General features: G+C 44.7%; 1 protein-coding gene across 2 annotated transcripts; it reads left to right on the top strand.

Moving 5' to 3' along the window:
- The first annotated feature begins 878 nt into the window (after positions 1-878).
- Positions 879-20,242, top strand: LOC140576905 (protein sel-1 homolog 3). Of its 2 annotated transcripts, none has more exons than XM_072696604.1 (23): positions 879-1,050; positions 2,776-3,325; positions 3,772-3,898; positions 5,172-5,293; positions 6,179-6,294; positions 7,185-7,249; positions 7,833-7,956; positions 8,621-8,753; positions 9,067-9,210; positions 9,762-9,895; positions 10,063-10,242; positions 11,158-11,280; positions 12,508-12,648; positions 13,080-13,142; positions 13,370-13,546; positions 13,994-14,121; positions 14,964-15,047; positions 15,243-15,324; positions 15,686-15,761; positions 16,386-16,480; positions 16,627-16,748; positions 17,463-17,644; positions 18,212-20,242. In XM_072696604.1, exons 1-23 carry the CDS (start codon positions 973-975, stop codon positions 18,436-18,438), a joined length of 3,273 nt encoding a protein of 1,090 aa, XP_072552705.1. In that variant the 5' UTR covers positions 879-972; the 3' UTR covers positions 18,439-20,242. The 2 variants fall into 2 exon arrangements, with proteins under 2 accessions (XP_072552705.1, XP_072552704.1); XM_072696603.1 differs by having other exon boundaries at positions 9,762-9,985.
- The last annotated feature ends 3,061 nt before the right edge of the window (positions 20,243-23,303 follow it).

Here is a 23,303-nt window from a genome sequence, read left to right as displayed (position 1 = left end):
GTCTGTCTGTCTATCTATATATCTGTCTGTCTATCTGTCAATCTATCTCTCTGTCTGTCTATCTCTTTATCTGTCTGTCAACTGTATCAATATATCTGTCTGTCTGTCTATCTGTTTATCTCTTTACCTGTCTGTCTATCAACTGTCTATCTATATATCTGTCTGTCTATCCTTCTGTTTATCTGTATGTATGTCTATCTGTTTATCTCTTTATCTGTCTGTCTATATATCTGTCTGTCTGTCTGTCTATCTGTCAATCCATCTCTCTGTCTGTCTGTCTATATATCTGTCTATCTCTTTATCTGTCTATCAATATATCTGTCTGTCTGTCTATTTATTTATCTTTTTATCTGTCTGTCTATCAACTGTCTATCTATATATCTGTCTGTCTGTCAACCTATCTGTCTGTGTATATATCACTTTATCTGTCTGTCTATCAACTGTCTATCTATATATATATATATTTATCTATCTCTCTGTCTGTCTGTCTATATATCTGTTTATCTCTTTACCTGTCTGTCTATCAACTGTCTATATATCTGTCTATCTATCTATCTGTCTGTCTGACCACACTGATGCACCAGTACTCTGCTGACTGATCAGCATGACTTGTAAGAGAGTCTTACTCTATTGGCCATTCCTCTCTACAGGGACCAGACAGGCTGTGTGTGTGCATTTGCACATCTTTGTCAGGAATGGGTGAAACTTACAGCAGCTGAATGCATTTACCACTTCGCCCAAATGACCCAAGGTTTTAAGCACCCTTGGTTGGTTGCTGTCTCAGGGTTGGTCAGTAAGCGCGTTCTCGCGATCGAGGTGACAGGTGCCTCTCGGTCTCGCGCAATGGCCCCACCTGCCTTCCTCACGCGGAAGAAGAGCGCGAGCAGTGAACACTCCTCAGCACGACGGTGCAGTTCAGCCCGGCTCTGTCTCTGCGCGCAATGTGAAGAGCTGAAGCACGACGACGTGAAGATGAAGATGAAGGTGAAGATCTGGAGGAGTTTGAGCTTGGTCAGCAGAGTGACCGCGTGCGCTGCGCTGCTCTCCGTGGTAAGCTATCGAGTGAAGGGTGGCTTGGTTTCAGGGCAGCTTCAGTTTCAGCAGGTCACACAGGCTCTCCTTTCTGCTTACACACATTTACAACCAGTGTGAGTGACTGAAGAAGCTCGAGCAGTGAAGAAGCTCAGGTAAAGCAGTCTGAGTGACCCTCCTCTTCCTCCTCCTCCTCCTCTTCCTCCTCCATGCCTCTCTAAAGCCTCTCCTCATCTCCACTCAGGTGATTCACCTGCTGTCCTCATTCAGTCAGAAATGGGGACAGTCTTCTGTCTCTGCTGTGCAGGACATTCAGCTCCGTAGCCTAGATCAGGTCCGGCTGTGTTTGTTAGGGCAGGAAGCACCATTGCAATAACGCTTCCTTCGCTGTGACAGTGTGTGTGTGTGTGTGTGTGTACTTATGTGTACAATTATTATGAGTATAAATTGTCCTTCAGACCGTCCATCAGTCCATCAATCTATCTCTCTATCTCTCTATCTGTCCGTCCATCAGTCTATATGTCTTTCTGTCTGTCTATCTATCTAAATATATATCTGTCTGTCTATCTGTCCATCAATCTGTCTGTATCTATCTATCTATATATCTGTCTGTCTATCTGTCCATCCATCAGTCTGTCTCTATCTGTATATCTGTCTATCTATCTATCTATCTATCTATCTATCTATCTATCTATATATCTGTCTGTCTGTCTGTTTGTCCGTCCATCAGTCTGTATGTCTGTCTGTCTGTTTTTCTGTCTGTTTGCCTATCTATCTATCTGCCCGTCCATCAGTCTATCTGTCTATATGTATATCTTTCCATCCATCAGTCTGTCTATTTATCTATCTATCTATCTATCTATCTTATCTATTTGTCTGTCTATCTGTCTGTCTTTCTGTCTATCTGTCTGTTTTTCTGTCTATCTATCTTTACGTATGTCTGTCTGTCTGTCTATCCATCAGTCTGTCTGTCTATCTATATAGCTGTCTATCTATCTATCTATCTATCTGTTTGTCCATCCATCAGTCTGTATGTCTGTCTGTCTTTCCGTCTGTTTGCCTATCTATCTATCTATCTATCTATCTATCTATCTATCTATCTATCTATCTATCTATCTATCTGCCCATCCACCAGTCTATCTGTCTGTCTATCCATCCATCAGTCTGTCTGTCTATCTATATATCTATCTATTTGTCTATCTATTTGTCTGTCTGTCCCTATGTCCATCCATCCACCCTCCCAGCCGTCTGCCTGTCTGTCCATCCATCTGTCCATCTATCTATTTGGTTACCTGTTTGTGTGCCTGTCAAATAGACGAATAGATAGATTGACAGACAGACACACAGACAGATAGGCCAGCTCCCACAGGACCATGCCTCGTATATACTATTTCTGCAGTAAGACAGACAGCAGGTGGATTACTTTATATGGGTAGAGGAGTTGAGATGTTGTGCTGAAGGCTGTTCTGAGGCATGTTGGGAGGAACTGAAAAAGAAGAAGTGAGCCAGTGCCGCAAGAGTCTAGAAACTACCACAGCAAGCCACCCGGGTGACGTGTCCGTGACCCTTCCTCAGTATGGCCTACACGGGCCTGATCTAGGTGCCGTAAAGATTCCTTATCTGACCACCCACTTCTTCTCGTCCATCAGAGACTCAGTGTGTAGAGACCCCATGCTTACACGATGTCTTAGCTTTGATAGCTTTTGATTCTAACGACTGTCTGTTGTTCTCATGTTGCTTCAGATCCATTGCGATGTCTCCAAACGCACCACTGACTCATCATCGCCCGCTCTGGAGAGGAGTCAGCTTGGAGATTTTGTGCTGTTGGACCTGGACTCTGATTCAGTCACAGTTGAATCCAGTGCGCAGGTGAAGTACAGGTGTACCAGAGCCTGTAGAGCCGGGCTGGAGGTTGTGTTCTCCACTCCAAACACCACCGGGCTCGTGCCTTTCAGAAGAACATGGACTCACCTCAGACAGTTCGGAAAGACAAAGACGAGGCGGATTCGGCTCTCCTTCCCTCCGGCCGTGATTTACAGAAGAGACTTCTTCATGAGGTGGCCTGTGGAAGCCCGCGATGTGATGGTCAGGGCTTGGCTGGTCCACCTGGATGGTAGCAGCCATGTTGGAGAAGATCAGTATCACCAGTCTCTGGTCAGAACTTTTAAATTTCTCCAGACTGTCCCGCTCTCTGGACGTCCTACGCAACCACAGGCCTTATCAGTGGCTTGGGGGGCGGGGCTAATGTGGAATCTGACCAAAGACAGACTGGAGCGATGCTCTCCAGAGTCGGGTAGGTTGCAACTCAACAAATGGCCCTGAACTGTTGTAATGGAGATGTGATAGAGATGTGTGAGCGTGGGAACCAATCAATAAAGAGTCCTTACATCAAGTGAAGGTTCTTTAGAACCTTAGAAGGTTCTAGCCTACACTAGAACACTCTCATCAACTCAGAAAGTTGGATCAGATTGGAAATGGGCAACTTTACAGGAGAAGGAAAAAACCTTTTGAGCGTTCAATGAAAGTGAATGTAAAAGAAAATTATTTAAGGTAATTTTGGAGCGTTTCTATTGGTCCATTCATCATGAAATCTGGACAAGATGGAAAGAACCACTGCCAGATTCACACAATGTCAAAAAGTGAAAAACGATAAAATTGAGATGGGACCTTCAGACAAGGTCCACCAGGACTGGGTTCTAAGCCGCTGATGTTTTGCTTCTCTGGTCAATGCTGTTGCAGATGTTGTGGATCTGCTAGCGTTCCCCTTTGCCAGCACAGGAGAGAAATATGGAGTCATCCGCACGTTCTCCACCTTCATCAACGGAGAGCTGGAGGCTGCACGTCGGCATGCTACAGAAAAGCCCAGGTCAGTAGAGTCCGAATGGACCAGGAGAAGGTCAGTACCACCAGTCTTGTACAGTATGTTAGGTGTGGTTCCTTACAGGGTAACATAACATTGAATTAGCTAGAACAGGAGGTTTCCAGGCTGCCCTCACATTTTGAGTTTATTGAACTTCATATTATGAGATCTTGATTATTGTTCAGCTGGCGGGGTGTAATTGCACCGATCTGACCGATCAACGCGCTATTAGGGTGAATACGGTTATTTCACAATCATGCCTTCCACCTGGAAACCTGTGGAGACCTTAAACGGATAGCTTGTTGGTAAGCTGGCTGGTATTATGGGAGTGGTAGTGGTTTAGGAGTATCGCTATGGTAACTGTAGTCACCCCTACAAGCAATGTGATATGAGGACAGTCTCTAATGTCCAGGGAAGAAGGCATTCAGCGACAAGAGCGTTAGTGAGGTCAGGATGTCGGATTGTTGGATGATCACCATCCCACCTCATTATCCCTCAACTCCCACATTAGCTTGGCATTAGGCATAGTGCCAATAGGTTCATCTAGGGTTATCTGCTCCAGAGAGTTCTACTGTATTGGAGGTACTTCTTTTTTTGTATCATAATTCCATACTTAATTAAAATACTTTACTTTATATAAAATACTTTTATAATTTACATTTTAAGTTTTTCTATAAATGTATTTTATAGAGTTTATTTTTATAGTGTTTATTCTTAAACGAACGGTTGTAGCAGTAACAACTGTAATTTCCCTCCTGGGATCAATAAAGTATTTCTGATTCTGATTCTGATAATATTTTCTTTCCTTTTTCCAGCTTTTAATCAATATATTCTTTATTAATTTTTTCTATCTTTTTTTACCCCCAATTTACATGAACAAATAGCAAAAAAGTATCCACTACACAAGAGATAATAGCCACATAAATAAAGGGTATAAGAAGTATCATTATATATATATATATATATATATAAATTTTAAAAAGAATATATATAATAACAACAATAATAAAAAAAGAGAAAATAAACCTATAATAATAAAAACAAACAATAAAACCCCAACCGATGTATTGGAAGTACTTCTGCACAGGGTCTAGACAAGCTGTGGTGTGTATGTGTGTGTGTGCATTTGCACATCTGTGTCAGAAATGCTGACAACTTCAAGTCGCTGAATGCACTCATTAGAAGAGGTGTCCACAAACTTTTGGACATGTAGTGTAAGTACTTTAGTGTGTCAGCGGGTGGGGTTCAGCCGGTAACTACACTAATCCTACATCTGCAGACTGACCCTGTCGGTGTGGTTGTACCTGCTGGACTGGTGCAGCCAAAAATACTGCGGCATCCTCAGGCACATCAACGAGAACAAGAAGTACGGCAGTCCTCTCATAATGCTGTCGAAGGCAGGTAGGTACGCTGGCATGGAGAAGGCCTGTGGTGAGTTGGTTCCATTTGGATCCATGTATAAACTCTAAAGAACTGAGGTTCTACAGAGGGTTCTTTGAGAGATGCCATAGTAGAAGCACCTTTTGGTTCCACTGAGAACCATTGTTCTAAAAATCCATTTAAATGTTTCAATTGTAGCAATCGTAAGGTTCTTCACCCTCAAATCCCTTCATGGAAGCTTCATGGAAGTTTAAAGAACCCTTCGTAGAACCTTTAGGACATTTTAGGAACCTAGAACAGCCCAGAGACCAACGTTCCCAAGCACTCGCATATTGTGTTTGATATACAAACCTTGGCTCCATCATTTCAAATCTCTGGAATCACAGTTTTCAGTCATTAAAATTATGGGCAAAAGTATTTGGACACCTGCTCATGCATCGCTTCTTCTGAACTCAAGGATATTGATTGCATTTAGCGACAACAACAGGAGGTGAGGGGAGGTCAGGATGTTGGAGGGCCACCTCCTCACCCCAACTTATTCACTCCCCGACTCCTCAGCTCATCCCAAAAGTACTGGATGGAGAACCACCATCCATCATTCCAGAGAACACAGCCAGTTCCACTGCTCCACAGCTCAATGCTGCTGGGGGGGTGGGGTTATACTCATCTAGCCCACACCTGGCATTAGGCCGCATGGTGCCAATAGGTTGATATGTTTATCTGCTCTGGACAGTCTATTCTATTGGCTATTAGTACTTCAGCACTTCTCTACAGAAACCTAAAGTGGCTGAATGAGTTCATTAGAAGGGGTGTCCACAAACATTTGGACATATAGTGTAATTAAGTTAACTTAAATCTGGAGAAAATACAAGACTGTGTGTGTGTGTGTGTGTGTGTATTGTGAAGGTGAGGTGGTGGTGCAGGTGTATTTGGTCTCCAGAGAGGAATCTGCGTTCACAGCCCACACTTCTCTCCCCCTCCGGACCTGGATCCGACTGGACCTCTTCATCCAGGACTCAAGGGTACTTCAGCTTTCTTCAGTTTTCTTGCTGCCTTAGCTTAACCCCTGTTTGATCTTCAATCAGTACCACATTTGTGTTTGGATATAGAAGCAAACATAATAAATTTGTCCAAATGGAATATAAATGGTATGTAAATGTAATTAATTTTAGGACTAACCTGGCATGTAATTGAGTAATTACATTTAATACATGATACCTATGCAGTGTAAATCAAATATAGGGTAGGTGGTTGGCCAGCATGACCAAGCGGGTCAACCAGTATGACCACACTGGCTGACGAACATGACCCCAAGGTCCTAGGCCATGTTGAGACCGAGCTGATTGATCAGCATGACCAGCTTGAAAGGATGGCTGGCCAAGCTAACAGACCAGCTCGTCCATTGTGATGCTTATCCCCATAAAGTACCCTATATGGACAAAAGTATTGGGACACCTTCTCATTCATTGTTTCTTCCAAAATCAAAGGTATTAAAAATAGGTTCTCCTGCTTTTGTTAGAGTACTACTGTCTCTACTGTCCAGGGAAGAAGAATTTCTACTAGATTTTGGAGGAGGAGCATTGCTGTGAGGATTTGATTGCATTCAGTGACAAGAGTGTTAGTGAGGTCAGGCTGTTGGATAATGATCACCACCATAGGGCACCATCCATCATTCCAGAAAACACAGTTCTTACACTGCTCCACAGATCAATGCTTGGGGTAAAGCCCCTCCGGCTTTATACCCCTTTGTGTCTGGGTGTATTTCTTTGTCAGCAATGGGTGCAACTTAAAGTGAATAAAGGGGTAAAGGGGTGTCCACAAACATTTGGACATATGGTGTATTTTGTGTCCATTTGACACATGCAGTTGCATAAATCTTAATAGACTATATTCCTGTATTTTCTGTCTACAGGCAAAACTCAGAATTACACACGCAGATCCTACAGGGGGCGTGGCGGAGGCAACACACTTGTACAAGTAAGGCTTTTTTTAATATGAGTAACATTTATGGGCAGTATTTTACGTCTAATTTTGCTAATTTGCTTTACGGTGTCGTTTATGAATGGCTGCTGGTGCATGCAAATGGGAGAATCAGTAAACCCTCTCGTATATATCCACTGGTAACCCTCGTTTAATTGATAATTAACGAGCGGAGGTGATCATGTGATGAGTTAATTGGCATTTGGCTGTTGACCTTACTTACCACATTGTTATTAACTCTTAACGTTAAGGTAAATCAGCTGGTGCACTGTATGACTCATGCAAATACATAAATATGCGTGTGTGTGTGTGTGTGTGCGCATAGATACATGTATAAGCTCCCCAGACAAAAAATGAGCTTAAGGTGGTAGTCACTTACGTAAGTGACGCTGCACGAGGATGATCAGGCTACAGATACCTGTATGTAGGGTGTGTGGCGGTGCTCAGGCTTTGAGAATAGCTGAGTGTCTTGTTGGATGTGTGGAAAATGGGTCGCAAAGCAGATGGTAATGATTGGCTAAGAAAAAGAAGCGGTGACATTTGGGCGTGGCTAAAGACAATTGGATATAATGTGTTCTAGATTTCAGGATTCTGTTTCGCATAATGACACCTCAGGATTCTTCGTGATTGGAGGCGACATCTACATGCCCGGCATTCGTGGCTATTTTGGACCAATCAAATACCACCGTCTAGGAGTCGAAGAGGTAAGAAGAGTATGCATATGTGTGTGTATGTTCTCGTGGATTGGGGTAGAGCTGAGATACAGGCTAGTTTATTTTGTATTATTTATTTCATCTGCAGTGTCATATTTGATATCCATAATTGATATCAACCTGATAGTACAGTGATGTACTGGATTCATATCTGTACATATATATATATATATTGACATGCAAATGTTTGGGCACCCCTGGCCAAAACCTCTGTTCTTTTGAGGTCTATAAACAGATTTCCTGATGGTTCCTACATGAAGGCCGTGTTTGTACGGGTGTCGCTGCACAGTAGAACAGTGCACCACCCCTCTGCTAAACACAGAATCTGCTCAATCTCCCTGAGGTTCATTTGCAGTTTAAAAGGGATTTTGCTTTGCCTTAGAGAAACTCTGATGGCCGCTGATTGTTGGGACGAGGTTTGCGGAGCTTGGGGAGATTTAGAAAGCTTTGAAATTTGATTTGATTTGATTCCCCTGGCCTTTCCTAATGATGACTGTGAACTTGCCAACTAGCCGTCAAGCTAATGAACTTCTCAAGGCTCAAAGCTTAAACTTTGGCGTGTCCAAACTTTTGCATGGTGCCTCTTACCTTTTTTCTGTTCTGAAAATTATGCAGGACAAAAGATAAGACTGCATGGTGCTTATTGGTGTTTTAGGTGGTCAGTCCTCTGTCTCCACTGAGGACCCTAAATCTTCTGGATGAAGCCCACACAGAGTGTGAGGAGATCAGACAGGTCACTGAGGGCTACATACACGCTCTACAAGACAGCCATGCCAGATCCTCTGATGGTGAGAACACAGTCCTTTCCTGCTACTTAGTCCCTACACTGTTGCCCTAGTGCTGAGTGTAAAACAGCCAGTCCTGTGAATTGAAAAGGTCCGAGTGGAGTTTCTAGGAATAAATATATCACGCACTTCTGGACCAAACGTGGCCCATGTAGGTCTGGTAGGCCAAGCGATGGTTAGATTTAGTGACTTTCATTCGAGTAAATACTCAAAATGTCCAGCGAATGTGAAAGTTGGATATATCGGGTGTATAGGAGAAGAAAAAGCACTGAATATGAGCATTGGTTAAGAACCAGTTTGTGCTTTGGTCTTTCAGATGTGTGTGAGTCTTATTACGAGAGGTTGAGGAGGACGTTCGGCTGGCCGAGGTGCACGCAGACGTGGTCATGGGATCAGCGGGTCAAATACAGCACTGTTCTGAAGCTTCTCAAAATGCAGGAAGAACAGTTGATTCTCTCAGGTATTTCCTGTTTTAACATGAACCATTATATACATATATATGCAAACTTTACGGACAAAAGTATTGGGACACCTGCTCACTTTTCCAAATCAAGGTTTTTAAAAAAGAGCTGATCCTGCTTTTGTTGGAGGAACTGTCTCTACTGTCCAGGGAAGAAGGCTTCAGCGACAAGAGCTATTAGTGAGGTCAGGATGTTGGAGGACGATCATGACCCCACCTCATCATCCCTAACTCCCCAACTCATCCCCAGCTTCCTAACCCAACTCTTTCTATCCCTCTAGCCGTTGCCAGCAGTAGGTGCAACTTAAAGTAGCTGGATGCATTCATTAGAATTGGTGTCCACTTGCCATCAGCGTCCGGAGTCAGAGAGAGCACAACTGGCCATGCTCTCTCCAGTTGTCGGGAGCACTGATAGTGCCGGGGGGAGCTACGAATGGGGGGATTAATGGGCAGTACCAGATTGGAAGAAAAAGGGCACAAATAAATAAATAAAAAGAAGAAGTGTCCACAAACTTTTCGATATTTTTAAACGGCTTCATTCCATCCTGCAGGCCCGCGGAGCAGCAGAAGCGTCGCGCTCTTAAGTCAGCAGCTCTTCCAGGACGCGGTGAGGAAGTTAGGTGAAGTGGGAGCTGCTGGTGTGGGTGGGCCGGAGACTGTGTCCTCTGTAACTGAGCTGCTGCAGGTGTGCTCATGCTGGGGTCATCACCAGGCTTCTCTCATGCTCGCCACTTTGCACCTGACTGGCCTCGGGCTGCCACCTGACCAGGAACGGGTAGGGCGTTCGGCTTTAAGACTTACAGTATTATCGTAGGATGTGGTGAGGTGATGGTCGTCCTCTGTGGTCCACAGGGTCACGCGTACAGCCTGATGGGCGCTTTAGGAGACGAGCGCCTGTCTCTGCTTCATCTCGGCTATAAGCACATGCAGGGACTTGACGGCTTCCCTAAGGACCACGACATGGCATATGGTTATTATGCGAATGTGGGCCGGCAGACCAGCATTGACCGAGACAAGGTCAAAGACTCTGAGGTGAGCATCTAAGAATACTACTCATTTACTCATTTACACTTTGTATCTCAGAGGCATTCCAAACCACACTGTGAGGCCTGAAGTGGACACTTTATTGGAAACACTCTAATAACACTGGGTAGGGCTTAACTTTGCTCTCAAAACAGCATCAGTTCTGCATGACCTGGATTCCAGAAGATTCCAGAAGATGTTTTAGTCTTGCTGATATGATTCCAGGTTCAGATCCGACTGGGAAGGCCACTGGACCTCTTGGCAATGTTCATGAAACCAGTTGGAGAAGCTTGCTTTGTGACATGGTGCATCATCATGCTGGATGTAGCTGTTAGAAGATAGGCAAATTGTGGTCATTATGGTCAGCAACCCCGATTGATTGGCGTTAATGGCCCAAAGCTTCACACCATTCTTCACACCATTACACCACCACCTCCACCAGCCTGGACTGGACTGCCTGGTTGGTGGGGTCCATTCATTTATGCTATCGGCCCCCAAATTCACTCCTCACACCAGGCTAGCTTAACTGTCCAGTGTTGGCGAGCCTGTGCTGAGCCACTGCAGCCTCAGCTTTCTGGTCTTGGCTGACAGAAGCAGAACCTGGCGTGGCCTTCTGCTGTTGTAGCTCATCCACCTCAAGCTTGGGCAAGGTGTCGTCACCATAATTGTACAGAGTGGTTATCTCTGAGCTACTGTAGCCTTTCTGTCAGCTCCAACCAGTCTGACCAGTCTCTGCTGACCTCTCTCATCAACAGCTCTGGAGTTTCCATCTGCAGAACTGCAGAACTTCCTCTCACTAGATACATATTCTTTACATTGCACTTTTCTTCTTTTACAGTTGCATTGCACTGCTGAAAGACGATTGGCTGATTGACATGGTCGAATTACGGCAAATGCTAACTTCTGGACTTTTTCGATCCCCAGCAATCCATCACTGAGCATGTACACCTGACGAGTGTGGAGGAGGTGCAGATGCATACAGGGGAGGAGGGGGATATTGTGCCGTTCCTCAGACTGCAGGCAGAGAGAGGAAACATCGAGTCCCAGGTACTGCTTCACCACACCCTTGGTCCACTAATGCAATTACTATGGTCTTGGTATGTGTCTGATGTGACCTTTTAGCCCGATTCTAAATGCTTAGTTTTTAGCCACTACTTTACAGTGCGTTTAAAGCAGCATTATGCAAGATTTGGTGTTTGTTTGCTCCTGGGCTCCCCCTGCAGTTGTGGAGAGTAATTCAGTTTCAAACCATTGCAATAAATACAAATTGCGCCCCATGGAGAGCTGTACACAATCATGTTAAGCCAAAAATGCTAAGAACATAAAAAAAACATTAGTAAGGTCAGGATGTTGGATGATCACCACACCACCTCATCTCCATCTCCTCCATCTCTCAAACACAACGCTTTCAGCCCCTCTAGCCAATGACCGGCATTAAGCTTGATGCCAGTAGTTTCAGGTTTGTGTTAATCTGCTCCAGGGAGTCCTATTCTATTGGCAGTACCTCTCTACAAGGACTAGACAAGCAGCGGCTCCAGCTCAAAGTACCTGCTCCAGCTTAAAGTACTTGCCATCAGCGCTCAGAGTCCCCTCATCCCTCCTAAGCGATGTTGGCCGGAGCTGGGGACCTGGCTCTTTCCTCGGCCGTTGGAAAAGAGGCGTGGGTGGCTATACATGTATCAGGGGAGGAGATGTGTGTTACGTCCTGACCTTCTTGGTGTCGGGAGTTATGAACGGGTGGGTTAATTGATAAGAAAAAGGGGACAAAATTTGACAACCAAGTAAAAATAAATAAATAAATAAATAAAAAAGGGGCGTCCACAAACATTTGGATAGCTGTATATGGCTTTATTACATAAGTAACAATGCTACAAAATAAAAAGATGCTACATTTGGGCAAGTCAGTATCTTTTCTGAAAGTAAGTAACTGATTGGTAATTGGACTCAGCCATGCGGTTAAACGTACAGTATAAGCTATTCGGACCAAAACTGAATCGCATGTATGAGTTCTTGTTGAATCCACGGTCAGCTTGACATCCTTGTGCCTTGAAGGTGCCACAGAATGCATTTATTGAGTATTTCAGGTGTTGTCTGATGGATAAATTGTAAGTATGTGACTTCGGTTGGGGTAAATAATGCTTATTTGCCTATTTACCACCCTGTTATCTTACCGCAGAATTGAAGATGCTGATTTTCTTGGAGGGCTGGTGGGAAAAATGCTAATCTAAATATAACTTTAGTGGTTGTGTGTGTTTATGTGTGTGTGTATGTTAGAAATCACTGGCACGGATGTTGTTCTGGGGCAGTAACGGTGTGAAAAAGGACGTCAGTGAAGCAGTGAAATGGTTTGCTAAGAGCGGCCTGCAGATGACTGATGCCACAGCCATGTACGACTACGGCATCCTCCTGCTGAAGGTCAGTTGCTTCTCAGATCTTCTGACTGAAGGCCAGTGTAGCTGGACTGTAGCCAGAGCAGCCGTTTGAAATATTATTATATTATTATTAGAATACAAAAACTCACTTTTGCTGTTCCAGACCTGGCTAGGTCGCCCCCTGGTGGTGGAAAATGCACCTCTGCTGCGTCCGAAACTCTAGTACATAGCAGTGGGCGGCGACCTTCCAGATGTTGACACGATGTACTACGTTGTACCCTGCCCACCTCCTCACAAACCCCGCCTCCTTTTTGGTGTACATTTTTAATTGTGCTAAATACAAGCTAACTTATTAATAGGTACTGTAGTTATGGGAGTCAGGGCTTGAAGTGGGGGGCCCACATGCGGACCCCTACATGCCACTGGAGTGGTTTGTGGCTGTGTGACGTATTGTGTGACGGTGGTGTGTGACAGGGTACTGGCGTGAAGAGGAACCGAACACTGGGACTAAAATTTTTGAAGAAGGCAGCTGACATGGTGAGTGTGTGTGTGTGTGTGTGTGTGTATGTGTGTGTGTGTGTGTGTGTGTGTGTGTGTGTTTGTGGTTTTGACTGAGTAGTAGCTAAAGAAAGCGCTCACATTCTGTGTGGAATGTTTAGTGTTTTTTGTGCACTATGTGGACAAAAGTATTGGGACACCTACACATTCACAATACAGTGTTGGTGTCTAAGTGTAGTGTGTGTTTCCCTCCCTGTGGTTCTCAGGGTTCTGTGGCTGCTCTGAACGGTCTGGGCTGGTACTACAGCACTTTGGAAAAAGACGACAGGAAAGCCGTGCACTACTTTGACCTGGCGGCTCGTAATGGCAGCCGGGACGGGGTCTTCAACCTGGGCGTTTACCACCTAAAGGGGGCCCACCCAGACAGACCGGGGAAGAATGAGGTAGGCATGGAGGTGGAGGGACAGATGTCTGGTAAACAACAATGCCAAAGACCAAGGAATGCTAACCCAGCTAACATGTCCATGTGGGGCCTGTACAGGTAGCCGAACTAGGGACCAGAAGGTTTTGTTGACCCTCTACATTGACCCCACATATGGATGCCCACCAGGGACCAGCATGGGTCAAGCATGGGCCACATATGGGTTGTACATGGCATACAGGGCCTAGATAGGACACTTGTCAGGCCCATTTGGGAACGCATGTACAAACCCACTCAAAGCCTATGCCCACCTGGAACCCACCTGGAACCCACCTAGCCCACGTTCCACCTGTGTGAGCCTCACATGATCATGTTGGCTGAGCAGTTTGTGTTTCATAGTTTAACTAAGTGGGTCTGGGTGGTCCCAGACAAGCTCTCTGAGAAGGATTGTGTGTGCTGTGTGTTTCAGACGGCTGCATTTCAGTGTTTCCTGAAGGCCGGCCAACTGGGACACGTGGAGGCCGCAGTGGAGGCCGCACTGTCACTCTCTAGAGGAACCTTGGCAGGGGTCCGCAGAGACCCTGAGAAGGCTGTGATGTATGCTCCTGAGTTTAAAAACATATAATTATCAAAAAATATTTTTTAAATTTATTAAGCTATAAAGTAATTGAATTTTGGGAGGAGAAGGAGGAGCCTGAACATGCCTGAACGTCACCGCTACCACCCCGTCACATACCTTTACTTTTGCCCTATGTCTCAATCCTAGCTCCACTTATCAGAGGGGTGTGTCCTTCTACCACAAAGACCAAACTCTCAGTTCTTAATTTTGGTCTTTTGGTTTTTGATCCAGCCTACACATAATGGACAAAAGTATTGGGACACCTGCTTGTTTAGTGTTTTTTTTGACATCAAAAAACTCCTGCTTTTGTTAGAGGAGTAACTCTCTCTACTGTCCAAGGAAGAAGAAGAAGAAATAGGCTTTCTACTAGATTTTGGAGGAGAAGCATTGCTGTGAGGATTTGATTACATACAGCGACAGGAGCGTTAGTGAGGTCAGGATGTTGGATGATCACCACCACCCCACCTTAATACTCCCCATTTCTTCCCAACTCTTCCTAAAAGTATTGGATGGAGCTCTACCATCCATCATTCCTTCCTCATCTCCAGAGCTCCACATGCCTGGGGACCTTTTACCCCTCTAGCCCACGTCTAGCATTATGAGGCACGGTGCCAAAAAGGTTGATCTGCTCCAGAGAGGCCAGTTCTATTGGCAGCACTTCTCTAGAGGGACTAGACAAGCTGTGACCTCACTGTCAGCGATGGTAGTAATCTAAAGTTGCAGATCAGAGTTGTCCACAAATATTTGGACGTGCAGCGTATGTATGTATGATAAGACGTGAGCATTGCTTTGGTTTTAGTGTCACTGTCTGTCTCCACAGTCTGCTGAAGCAGATCAGCGAGAAGAACGGCTACCTGGGCTTCACTGTCCGAGAAGCTCTAAAAACGTACCAACGGGGCTCCTGGTGAGAGACACTTTCATCCATTCATCCGTATTCCTGTTGTAGGTGACTTGACTTGGTTAAAAATTTCACCACAACTTCTGCTTTTACCGATGTTCTTAACAGGTCAGAGTGACCAAGCAGTTTTTCTGAAACTGTTTGAGTTCATGATATATATGTGTGTGTGTGTGTGTGTGTGTGTGCTGTGTTTTGTAATAGGGATGAGGCTCTGGTGAAATACGCTATGCTAGCAGAGACTGGTCTCGTTGTGGCGCAGAACAATGCCGCCCACCTCTGTGAGGTAATCCTGCGTCTACTGAAGCACCTTTCATCCAGCGTTACACATGCAGTGCTTCACCTTGTACCACAGTCAGGCCCGAGGAACCACTAAACGGCCTCCAAATATCATCGTGGCATTGAGACTTCCCAACAACAATGTAATGGTGGTGTCTGAAAGAGCCACATAACCACCAGACCAGGCCTATAAAGAGATGCTTGGTGAACTTCCCCAGTGACCTTCAGTTTAGCTGTGGAGCCGTGAAGCTAATGTAGCTAACGAGTCATGGAAGCTTATGACCACCAGTTAGCGTTGGTAGCGTTAGCAAAGTCCAGGAAACCTGCCATCACATAGCTACAACCTCATTTCCTCCTTTTCACGGCAGGTGCTGAAGCATGACTCCAGCTGCCAGTGGAGGTATCATAACTACTCCACCTATAACCACGCTCCTCATGAATCTGGTAGGTTCCCAGCCTGCTATTTTAGCTTTACCTGATCAGCCATAACATTAAAAACACCAGGGTCCCTCTTGTGCCACCGAGACAGCTCTGATCTGTTGAGGCATGGACTCTTGGACACAAGACCTCTGGACACCTTTAGACATCCATGAGCATCAGTAAGTCATCAGTAAGTTCCTTGGAGCACTTTTGGTAGGTACTGACCACTGCACACTGGGCACACCCTTGGCACACCCTTGCCTGACGTTTTGGAGATGTTCTGACCCAGTCAGTCGTCCAGACTCAAAGTTTGGCTCTCTTTTCAAAATGTCTCAGATTTCAGCTTCCATCCCATCATCCTCAAGATGTACATATACATGTACACTGACCAGCCATAACATTAGCACCACCAACAGGTGAAGGGGGTGTACGTATTAGGCAGTGAGTGAACAGTCAGGTCTCGAAGGTGATGGCGATGGACGCAGGAAAAATGGGTTCTGACCACTTTCAGAGGTCTTGAGGAGTCCATGCCTCTAACGGCCATGTCATTTGGTGGTGGCACAAGGAAGACCTGCTCAGTATTATAGCAGGTGGTGGTGTATATAGAAAAAAGGCTTGTGTAGCACTGACATCCCCATTTCCCACCAGGTCTGCTGACGATGGGGGATCACTACAGTGCTGTTGGTGATATGGTAAAGGCTATAGCGCTGTATAGCAGAGCAGCACTACAGGGCAGTCCTCAGGTAACCTCACCCCTTTGCCTCTAACTGCATGTGTAGATGCCGTATCCTCAAGCCGGGGATACACTACCCCATTTCTACCCTGATTTTACCCCCCATATGTGCTGTGTGTTGTTAGCTGTTATCTGCTGTTCTGTTCATGTTCTCAGGGAATTTACAACCTGGCAGCTCTGACTGCAGAAGGATACAGCATCTCCAGAAACGTTCTGGAGCAGATGTGGATCCCGGCGGAGCTGGACAAGAGCACTGTGGTGGAGAGACTGTTACTGAGGTGTGGACTTTGGATACTTTTGACTGTACCATCAAATTCTCATGATGTTCATCTGCCTCCTCCATTCACATTTGTGTACGTTCTATGTGTGGGCAGTGGTGGGTCAGTGGTTAGAGCACTGGGGTCTGGATGACAGGGTTTCTAAATGCATCAGGGGCGGCATGGTGGTGCAGGAAGCCCATTCTTAAAAATTCTTTAAAAGGTTCTTTGAGTGATGCCATAGAAGAACCATGTTGAGTGGCATTACTCAAAGAACCTTTTGAAGAACCATGTTTTTGAGTGTGAGGAACCTTTATATTGTTAGAGAGCCATTACATCAAATGAAGGTTCTTCACACTCTCACATTTTTATAACAATCATGGTTCTTCATGGAACGAAAGGTGGTTCTGCTATGGCATCACTCGAAGAAACCTTTTGAAGCACCTTTATTTACAAGGTTCCTCGTGTGTTGTTGTGGGTGGATCCTCGGTCCTTGCTGTCTGGAGGAGTGTGGTGTCTTCTCCTAGTGTCCTCACGGTTCTCCAGGTGAATTGGCCATGACAAGTTGTCCCCTAGGTGTGAGTGAATGGGTGTGTGTGGTACCCTGTGATTGGCTGGCAGTCTGTCCATGGGATATTCCCCAGTAATGCGCCCAGTAATTCTGGACCGGCTCTGGTTCCACTTCTAGGTGTTCTAGGTGTATAATCACACTGTGTTCTCTGCTGCCCTCTGCAGGTGCAGGGAGGTTGAGGGCGCGAAGGACGACTTAAGCCCGTGTTCTCTGGCTCTGTTCGGGATGCAGGTGGGAAAAGCATGGCGAAACTTGACCCGCAGCAGCACGCAGCTGACCGTGGTCTGGGGAAGCCTCACCGTTCTCCTCTTGTTCGTGCTGGCCATCGGGACACAAAGTGCTCTGTGTAAGCCGATCTCCTCCACCTTACAGTTCTTCTGTAAACTGTCACAGTCTAGCAGCAGCATCAGCTGCGTTAGACGTAGAGCTCCTGATGAATGCATTGACACAATGACACAGATGTGCAAATGCACACACATACATAATAGAGCAGTATAGAGCCAATAGAGCCAATATGAGCCAATATGTGCATCTGGACAAGAGGGGTGTATAAAGCCCCCCAGCAGCATTGAGCTGTAGAGCAGTGGAAGAACTGTGTTCTCTGGAATGATGGATGATGGAGCTCCATCCAGTACTTTTGGGATGATTGGGGAGTGGATGAGGTGGGGTGGTGTCGCTGAATGCAATCTGATCCTCACAGCAAATTTTTGAATACCTAAGAAACAATGAATGAGTAGGTGTCCCAATACTTTTGTCCATATAGTGTATTAGCTTGTTGTGGTGGAAAGAGGGCAAAAATAAAAACAGTTATGATGTTAATCAGTGGTTGCAATCTTTATGTATTGATTAGAATAATTAAATAATAAATTAATTAATACATAAATAATTAATTTATACAATTGTTTTCCTCCAGCCCACTACTCTGCCGCTCACGCTAACCAGTCATCAGTGAGGCAAAGAGATCCTGTCAATCAAGCAAGCATGGAAACCACACTGGACGCAGCAGCTGTCCATCAAAGTGGCCGACCTGGCGCGATTCAGATCGGACGGCCACTGCGGGAGGCAGCTGACCTGGTGATCACGGCCACTGGAGTGTGTGTATGCGCCCTGTGTGTGATGCTTCTGACTCATCTGTTTTGAAGGAGGAGACCTGATGGTGTGGAGCTACAGGAGAAAGGGTCCATGTTCACACTGAGGCCTCTCAGAACGTTCTCAAAAGGTTCCCAGAAAGTTCTCAGAAGGTTCTCAGAAGGTTCCCAATTGGGCTACCCACACAGGCCCCACATGGACATGTTAGCTGGGTGGTTGACCAGCATGACCACCATCAACATGCAACATACGCTATGCTGGTCAAGAGCTAGCTAGCTTGCCAGCACAGGGTGTGTTTCTGTCTAGATGAGCAGCCTTTCAACCACCTTAACCATCAAAGACCAGCTTGGACCATCTGGGGCTGGGTTTTAGAAATTTTGAAGTTTCGAACGGGAGCTGCTAGGCTATCTAATTTCTGTAAATACATGCTCATAATTTGAAGTTATTTGTTATGTAAAGGTCTACATACAGAAAAAGTAGACAATCAGCAAATGATGATCTGGAAGACTGGAGGTTTATGGTGCCCATCAAGTCATTTACTGCCTGTTAAATTTTAAGGGAGAACGAGAGGTTGGCTAGTGGTCAAGGCAAATGGTCAGATATGAATTCTGATTGTTTTTAGAACATGAAACACTGCAAACATCATTAAGTAAAATGACAAAAGTATTGGGACAACTGCTCATTCAGTGTTTCTTCAGAAATCAAGGGTATTAAAAAGAGATTCCTGCTTTTGTTGGAGGTCTCTACTTACTGTCCAGAGAAGAAGAAGGCTTTCTACTAGATTTTGGAGGAACATTGCTGTGAGGATTTGACTGATTGCATTCAGTGCCGTCAAGATGTTGCACCATCCGTCATTTCAGAGAACACAGTCCTCCCACTGTTGCTGGTAGGCTTTATACCCCTCTAGCCCACGCCTGGCATTAGGCAGCATGGTGCCAATAGGTTGATGTTCATCTGCTCCAGAGAGTCCTATTCTGTTCTATTGGCAGCCCTTCTTCTCTACAGGGACTAGACAGGGACCCTGTACCATGCTGTGAATTCGCGGACTGCTGTGCTTTACTGCCCTTGCCTTCAAGAAGCACATCTTTGGAGTTGTTGGAAATCATGAGGAGCTTCATCCACTGGTTCTGGTTCTGTTATTGATCTTGAGCTGAACCAAAGACATTAGTAACTTTTTCTAGATCTGTTTGCAGATCAAGGCCTAATGCGTAATAAGACCGGACGAGCGTAGAAGTATGCTTGGCCCCACTGATTAAGCTGATAGTTAACAGGCTCCCAGCTCAGGAAGGTGGCTCATTTATGGTCAGGGAAGTCCATACCTGAACAAGAACACAGGCTCCGGAGGTCCGGCTGATTAAAGTTTAAGGCTGTCGTTTATGGTTCTGCAGGATCTAGGTCACCCTCAAGAGCTTGATTTCGTGGAAGTTCTTTTAGTGCTGATAGTAGTGTTGTTATTATCATCATCATCGTCATCATCATCATCATCCAATCGTCACCACTGTCGGATCCCGGTCTACATAACTACAACCACTGGAAATACCAGTGACAAGCAGTCTGGGTCAAACCAGTACAGGACAGAGTAAAGCTAGTATGACAACACTGCAATACACTGAAATACAGTGAGAATCTCCTTCTTCGCCGCTAGAGGGAGTCAAAGCTCTGTGAATGATCTGCTATGTGTGCACACCATCAAGCCACCAGGGGGAGCACCAGCTGCACTTATTGAGGAACAGATCTACAGCTCTACAATGACAAGGTGGTACACTACTAATAATCCCACGCTTTAATGGCTGATGACTCACAATAGTTATAATACTGATGATAGTGATGATGATGATGATGATGAAGAAGAAAAATAAACGTGGGGAAATAATACTTTTATGAAGTAGCTTGTGATAAGGAGAGTCACGTGTCTACTCTGATTTAATTATTTGATTCTAATAATTTATTTTTTATTTTGTTTGTTTGTTTGTTTGTTTATTGAAAGCTAAATACCTAAATACTTAGAAATTGTAGAACTTTAATCCCATACCTGGATGAAACCATTATTATTGTTATCTACATATACATCCATCTATCCATCCATCCATATATCTATCCTTCCACCCAACCATTAATCACCCCATCACTAAAAGCTGACTCTCTATAAATGCTCTATGAAAATTATATAACTTTAATCTCTTACCTGGGTAAAACAACTATTATTGCTATCTATATATTCATCTATTCATCCATCCAACCATTCATCAATGCATCTACCCACCGTTGAAAGCTGACTCTTCTTAAACGCTCGATAGAAATTGTATAACTTTAAAGTTATACATGCAATTACTATTATTCCATTCCATCCATCTATCCATCCATCCATCTAATCACCCCTGCATCTACCCATCATCGAAAGCTCCTTAAACTCTTTTTAGATATTATATAACTTTAATCTCTTACCTGGATAAAACAACTACTATTGCTATCTATATATTCATCTATTCATCCATCCTTTCATCCATCCAACCATTCATCAATCCATCTACCCACCATTAAAAAGCTGACTCTCCTTAAACGCTCGATAGAAAACCTATAACTTTAATGTTATACATGCAGTTACTATTATTGTTATCTATCTGTCCTTTTCATCTATACCTTCTTTCATCCATCCATCCATCTAATCACCCCTGCATCTACCCATCGTTGAAAGCTGACTCTCCTTAAACTCTTTATAGATATTGTATAACTTTAATCTTTTGCCTGGATAAAACAACTATTATTCGTGTCTATATATCCATTCATCCATCCATCCTTCCAACCATCCAGTCATCCATCTACACACTGTTAAGGCTGACTGTGCATAAATAGTTTATAGAAATTGTATAACTTTAATGTCTTAAATGCAATAGTAACTATTTTTTATCTATTTATTCACATGTCAATCCTTCTGTTCCTCCACCCATCCATCCATCCTTCCATCCACCCATTGTTAAAAGCCAACTGTCCCTAAATAGTTTATAGAAATTGTATAACTTTAATTCTTAAACGCGACGATAACTTTTATTGCTTTCTATTTGTCCATCTGTCCATCCACCCTTCCATCCATCCATGCATCCCTCCATCCTTCCATCCATACATCTACCCACTGACAGTCCCTAAATGGTTTATAGACGCTGTATAACTTTAATGTCTGAAATGCGACAATGACTATTATTATTATCTATATACCCATATTTCCATCCATCTGTTCTACCTATTATTACAACCTGACTCTCCCTAAATGCTCCATAAATACTCTATAACTTCAATCTCTTAAATAGGCACAATAACTGTAATTGTTATCTATATATCCATCCACCCATCTCCCCATGGTTAAGGGCTGCCGCTCCCTCTGAGCTCTTCAGGAATTACATAACTTTTGCCGACTACCTGTGGAAAAATGCCTGCTCCCATAATGTTTATGGGCCTGCTATTGGGCCTGGCGTCCCACTGTACAGTACGCTCAGGTATCCTTTAAATTGTGTCACTTTACTGCTTCCCTGATGGGTCCGATTAGATTCGCCAACAACTGAGGCGACTGAATTGGCACGGCTTCATGAGTACACGTCCCGCTCCACGCCAGATTTGATATCTAAACTATTATTCGGCCCATAGCACATATAAAGAGCTGCTACGACGTAGAGCACGTTATACGTCACGTTGTTTTCTACGCGTCTACGCGTCCGTCTGACTGCGCAGCAGCAGCGACGTGACGGTGTTGACGTGACATCATGATGGTGTCCATGTTTAGAATGCTAGCTACATTTGCTGTGCTAAAAGGTCAGACTTGGGTTGAGCGTAATAACAAGGCCCCTGTGTTTTCCCTTGTTGTTTTGTCCGCATACAGACGTTATTGTGCTCCATCAGCGCTGACTCCATTGGTGGAAGTTCATGGAAGGGAATACCTCAGCCTCCACGGCCTGGTCTCTGACGTCACCGGTGTGGTTGTTTTTGGGGTTGTTGTTTTTTTTTACACAGAGAGAGAGAGAGAGAGAGAACACCACCTAGGCCTTCCTCCCCGGAGTCTTCCTGGCCATAACCGTATCTGTATGAACGTCTGTAATTTACCTTTGAGGTGACATAGAAAAACACGTATAACTACTATTTTTGTCCATTAAGGGGGTCATTCAAGGACAATAACAGTCATTTAAGTCTTAGCTGCGCACAACAAGAAACTTTTGCTTCGGGGCCGTCCGGGCCTACACAGAGCTATTCCGTACGGACTGATCCCGTTAGCCTCCTCTTTTTTTTTTTTTTAATCTCTGAGCAGCCCGGGCCTGATGAGTATACAGCATTCAGATCACAACACACAGCCAAAACACAGCGAGGCTCATGCTCACGTACCTCGGAGCAGATTCCTGCTGATTCTGCATGTCATGCAAATGTCCGGGGTCCGTTAAAAACAAACATGTTATGTGAGACGATGGGCGGGCGGGCCGCCCATTCCGCTTAATCTCCAAGATGTTTCGCTTTCAGTAAACTTCACCCTTCACCGCACTTTCACCTTCTAACACCTGCCCCAGTGTTTCAGTATGTCGAGTGTGTCCGACTAGGCAAGCCAAAGCAAGCAGCTGGTCAACTGCACTGTTAAACGTAGAGGGTTCTTTAGCTCCTAAGGTGCTTTTAGGACTTCTAAAACAAAGCAAATCCAGTAATTGAGGACATGTTTGGCAAAAACCAGACAGAGCATTTGAGCATATCAACTGTGAAGCGTGGAGGTCATGGTTTGGGGCTGCTCTTCTGCAGCAGGACCTGGAGAGCTCTCCAACATATCCAAGAATCCACTGGGAATTCCTTATTGTATCTGATGGCGTTTGAGGGATAGCGAGATATAGCGGTTATAGTTTGTTGCTACAAAGGTTTCTTAGGGTTCTTCAGTAACAGCAAATGGT

This window comes from Salminus brasiliensis, chromosome 14 (assembly GCF_030463535.1).
Source record: "Salminus brasiliensis chromosome 14, fSalBra1.hap2, whole genome shotgun sequence".
Classification (NCBI taxonomy): Eukaryota; Metazoa; Chordata; class Actinopteri; order Characiformes; family Bryconidae; genus Salminus; species Salminus brasiliensis.
Note: the sequence above shows the minus strand (reverse complement) of the source record. Positions and strands in the feature narration are given on the sequence as shown.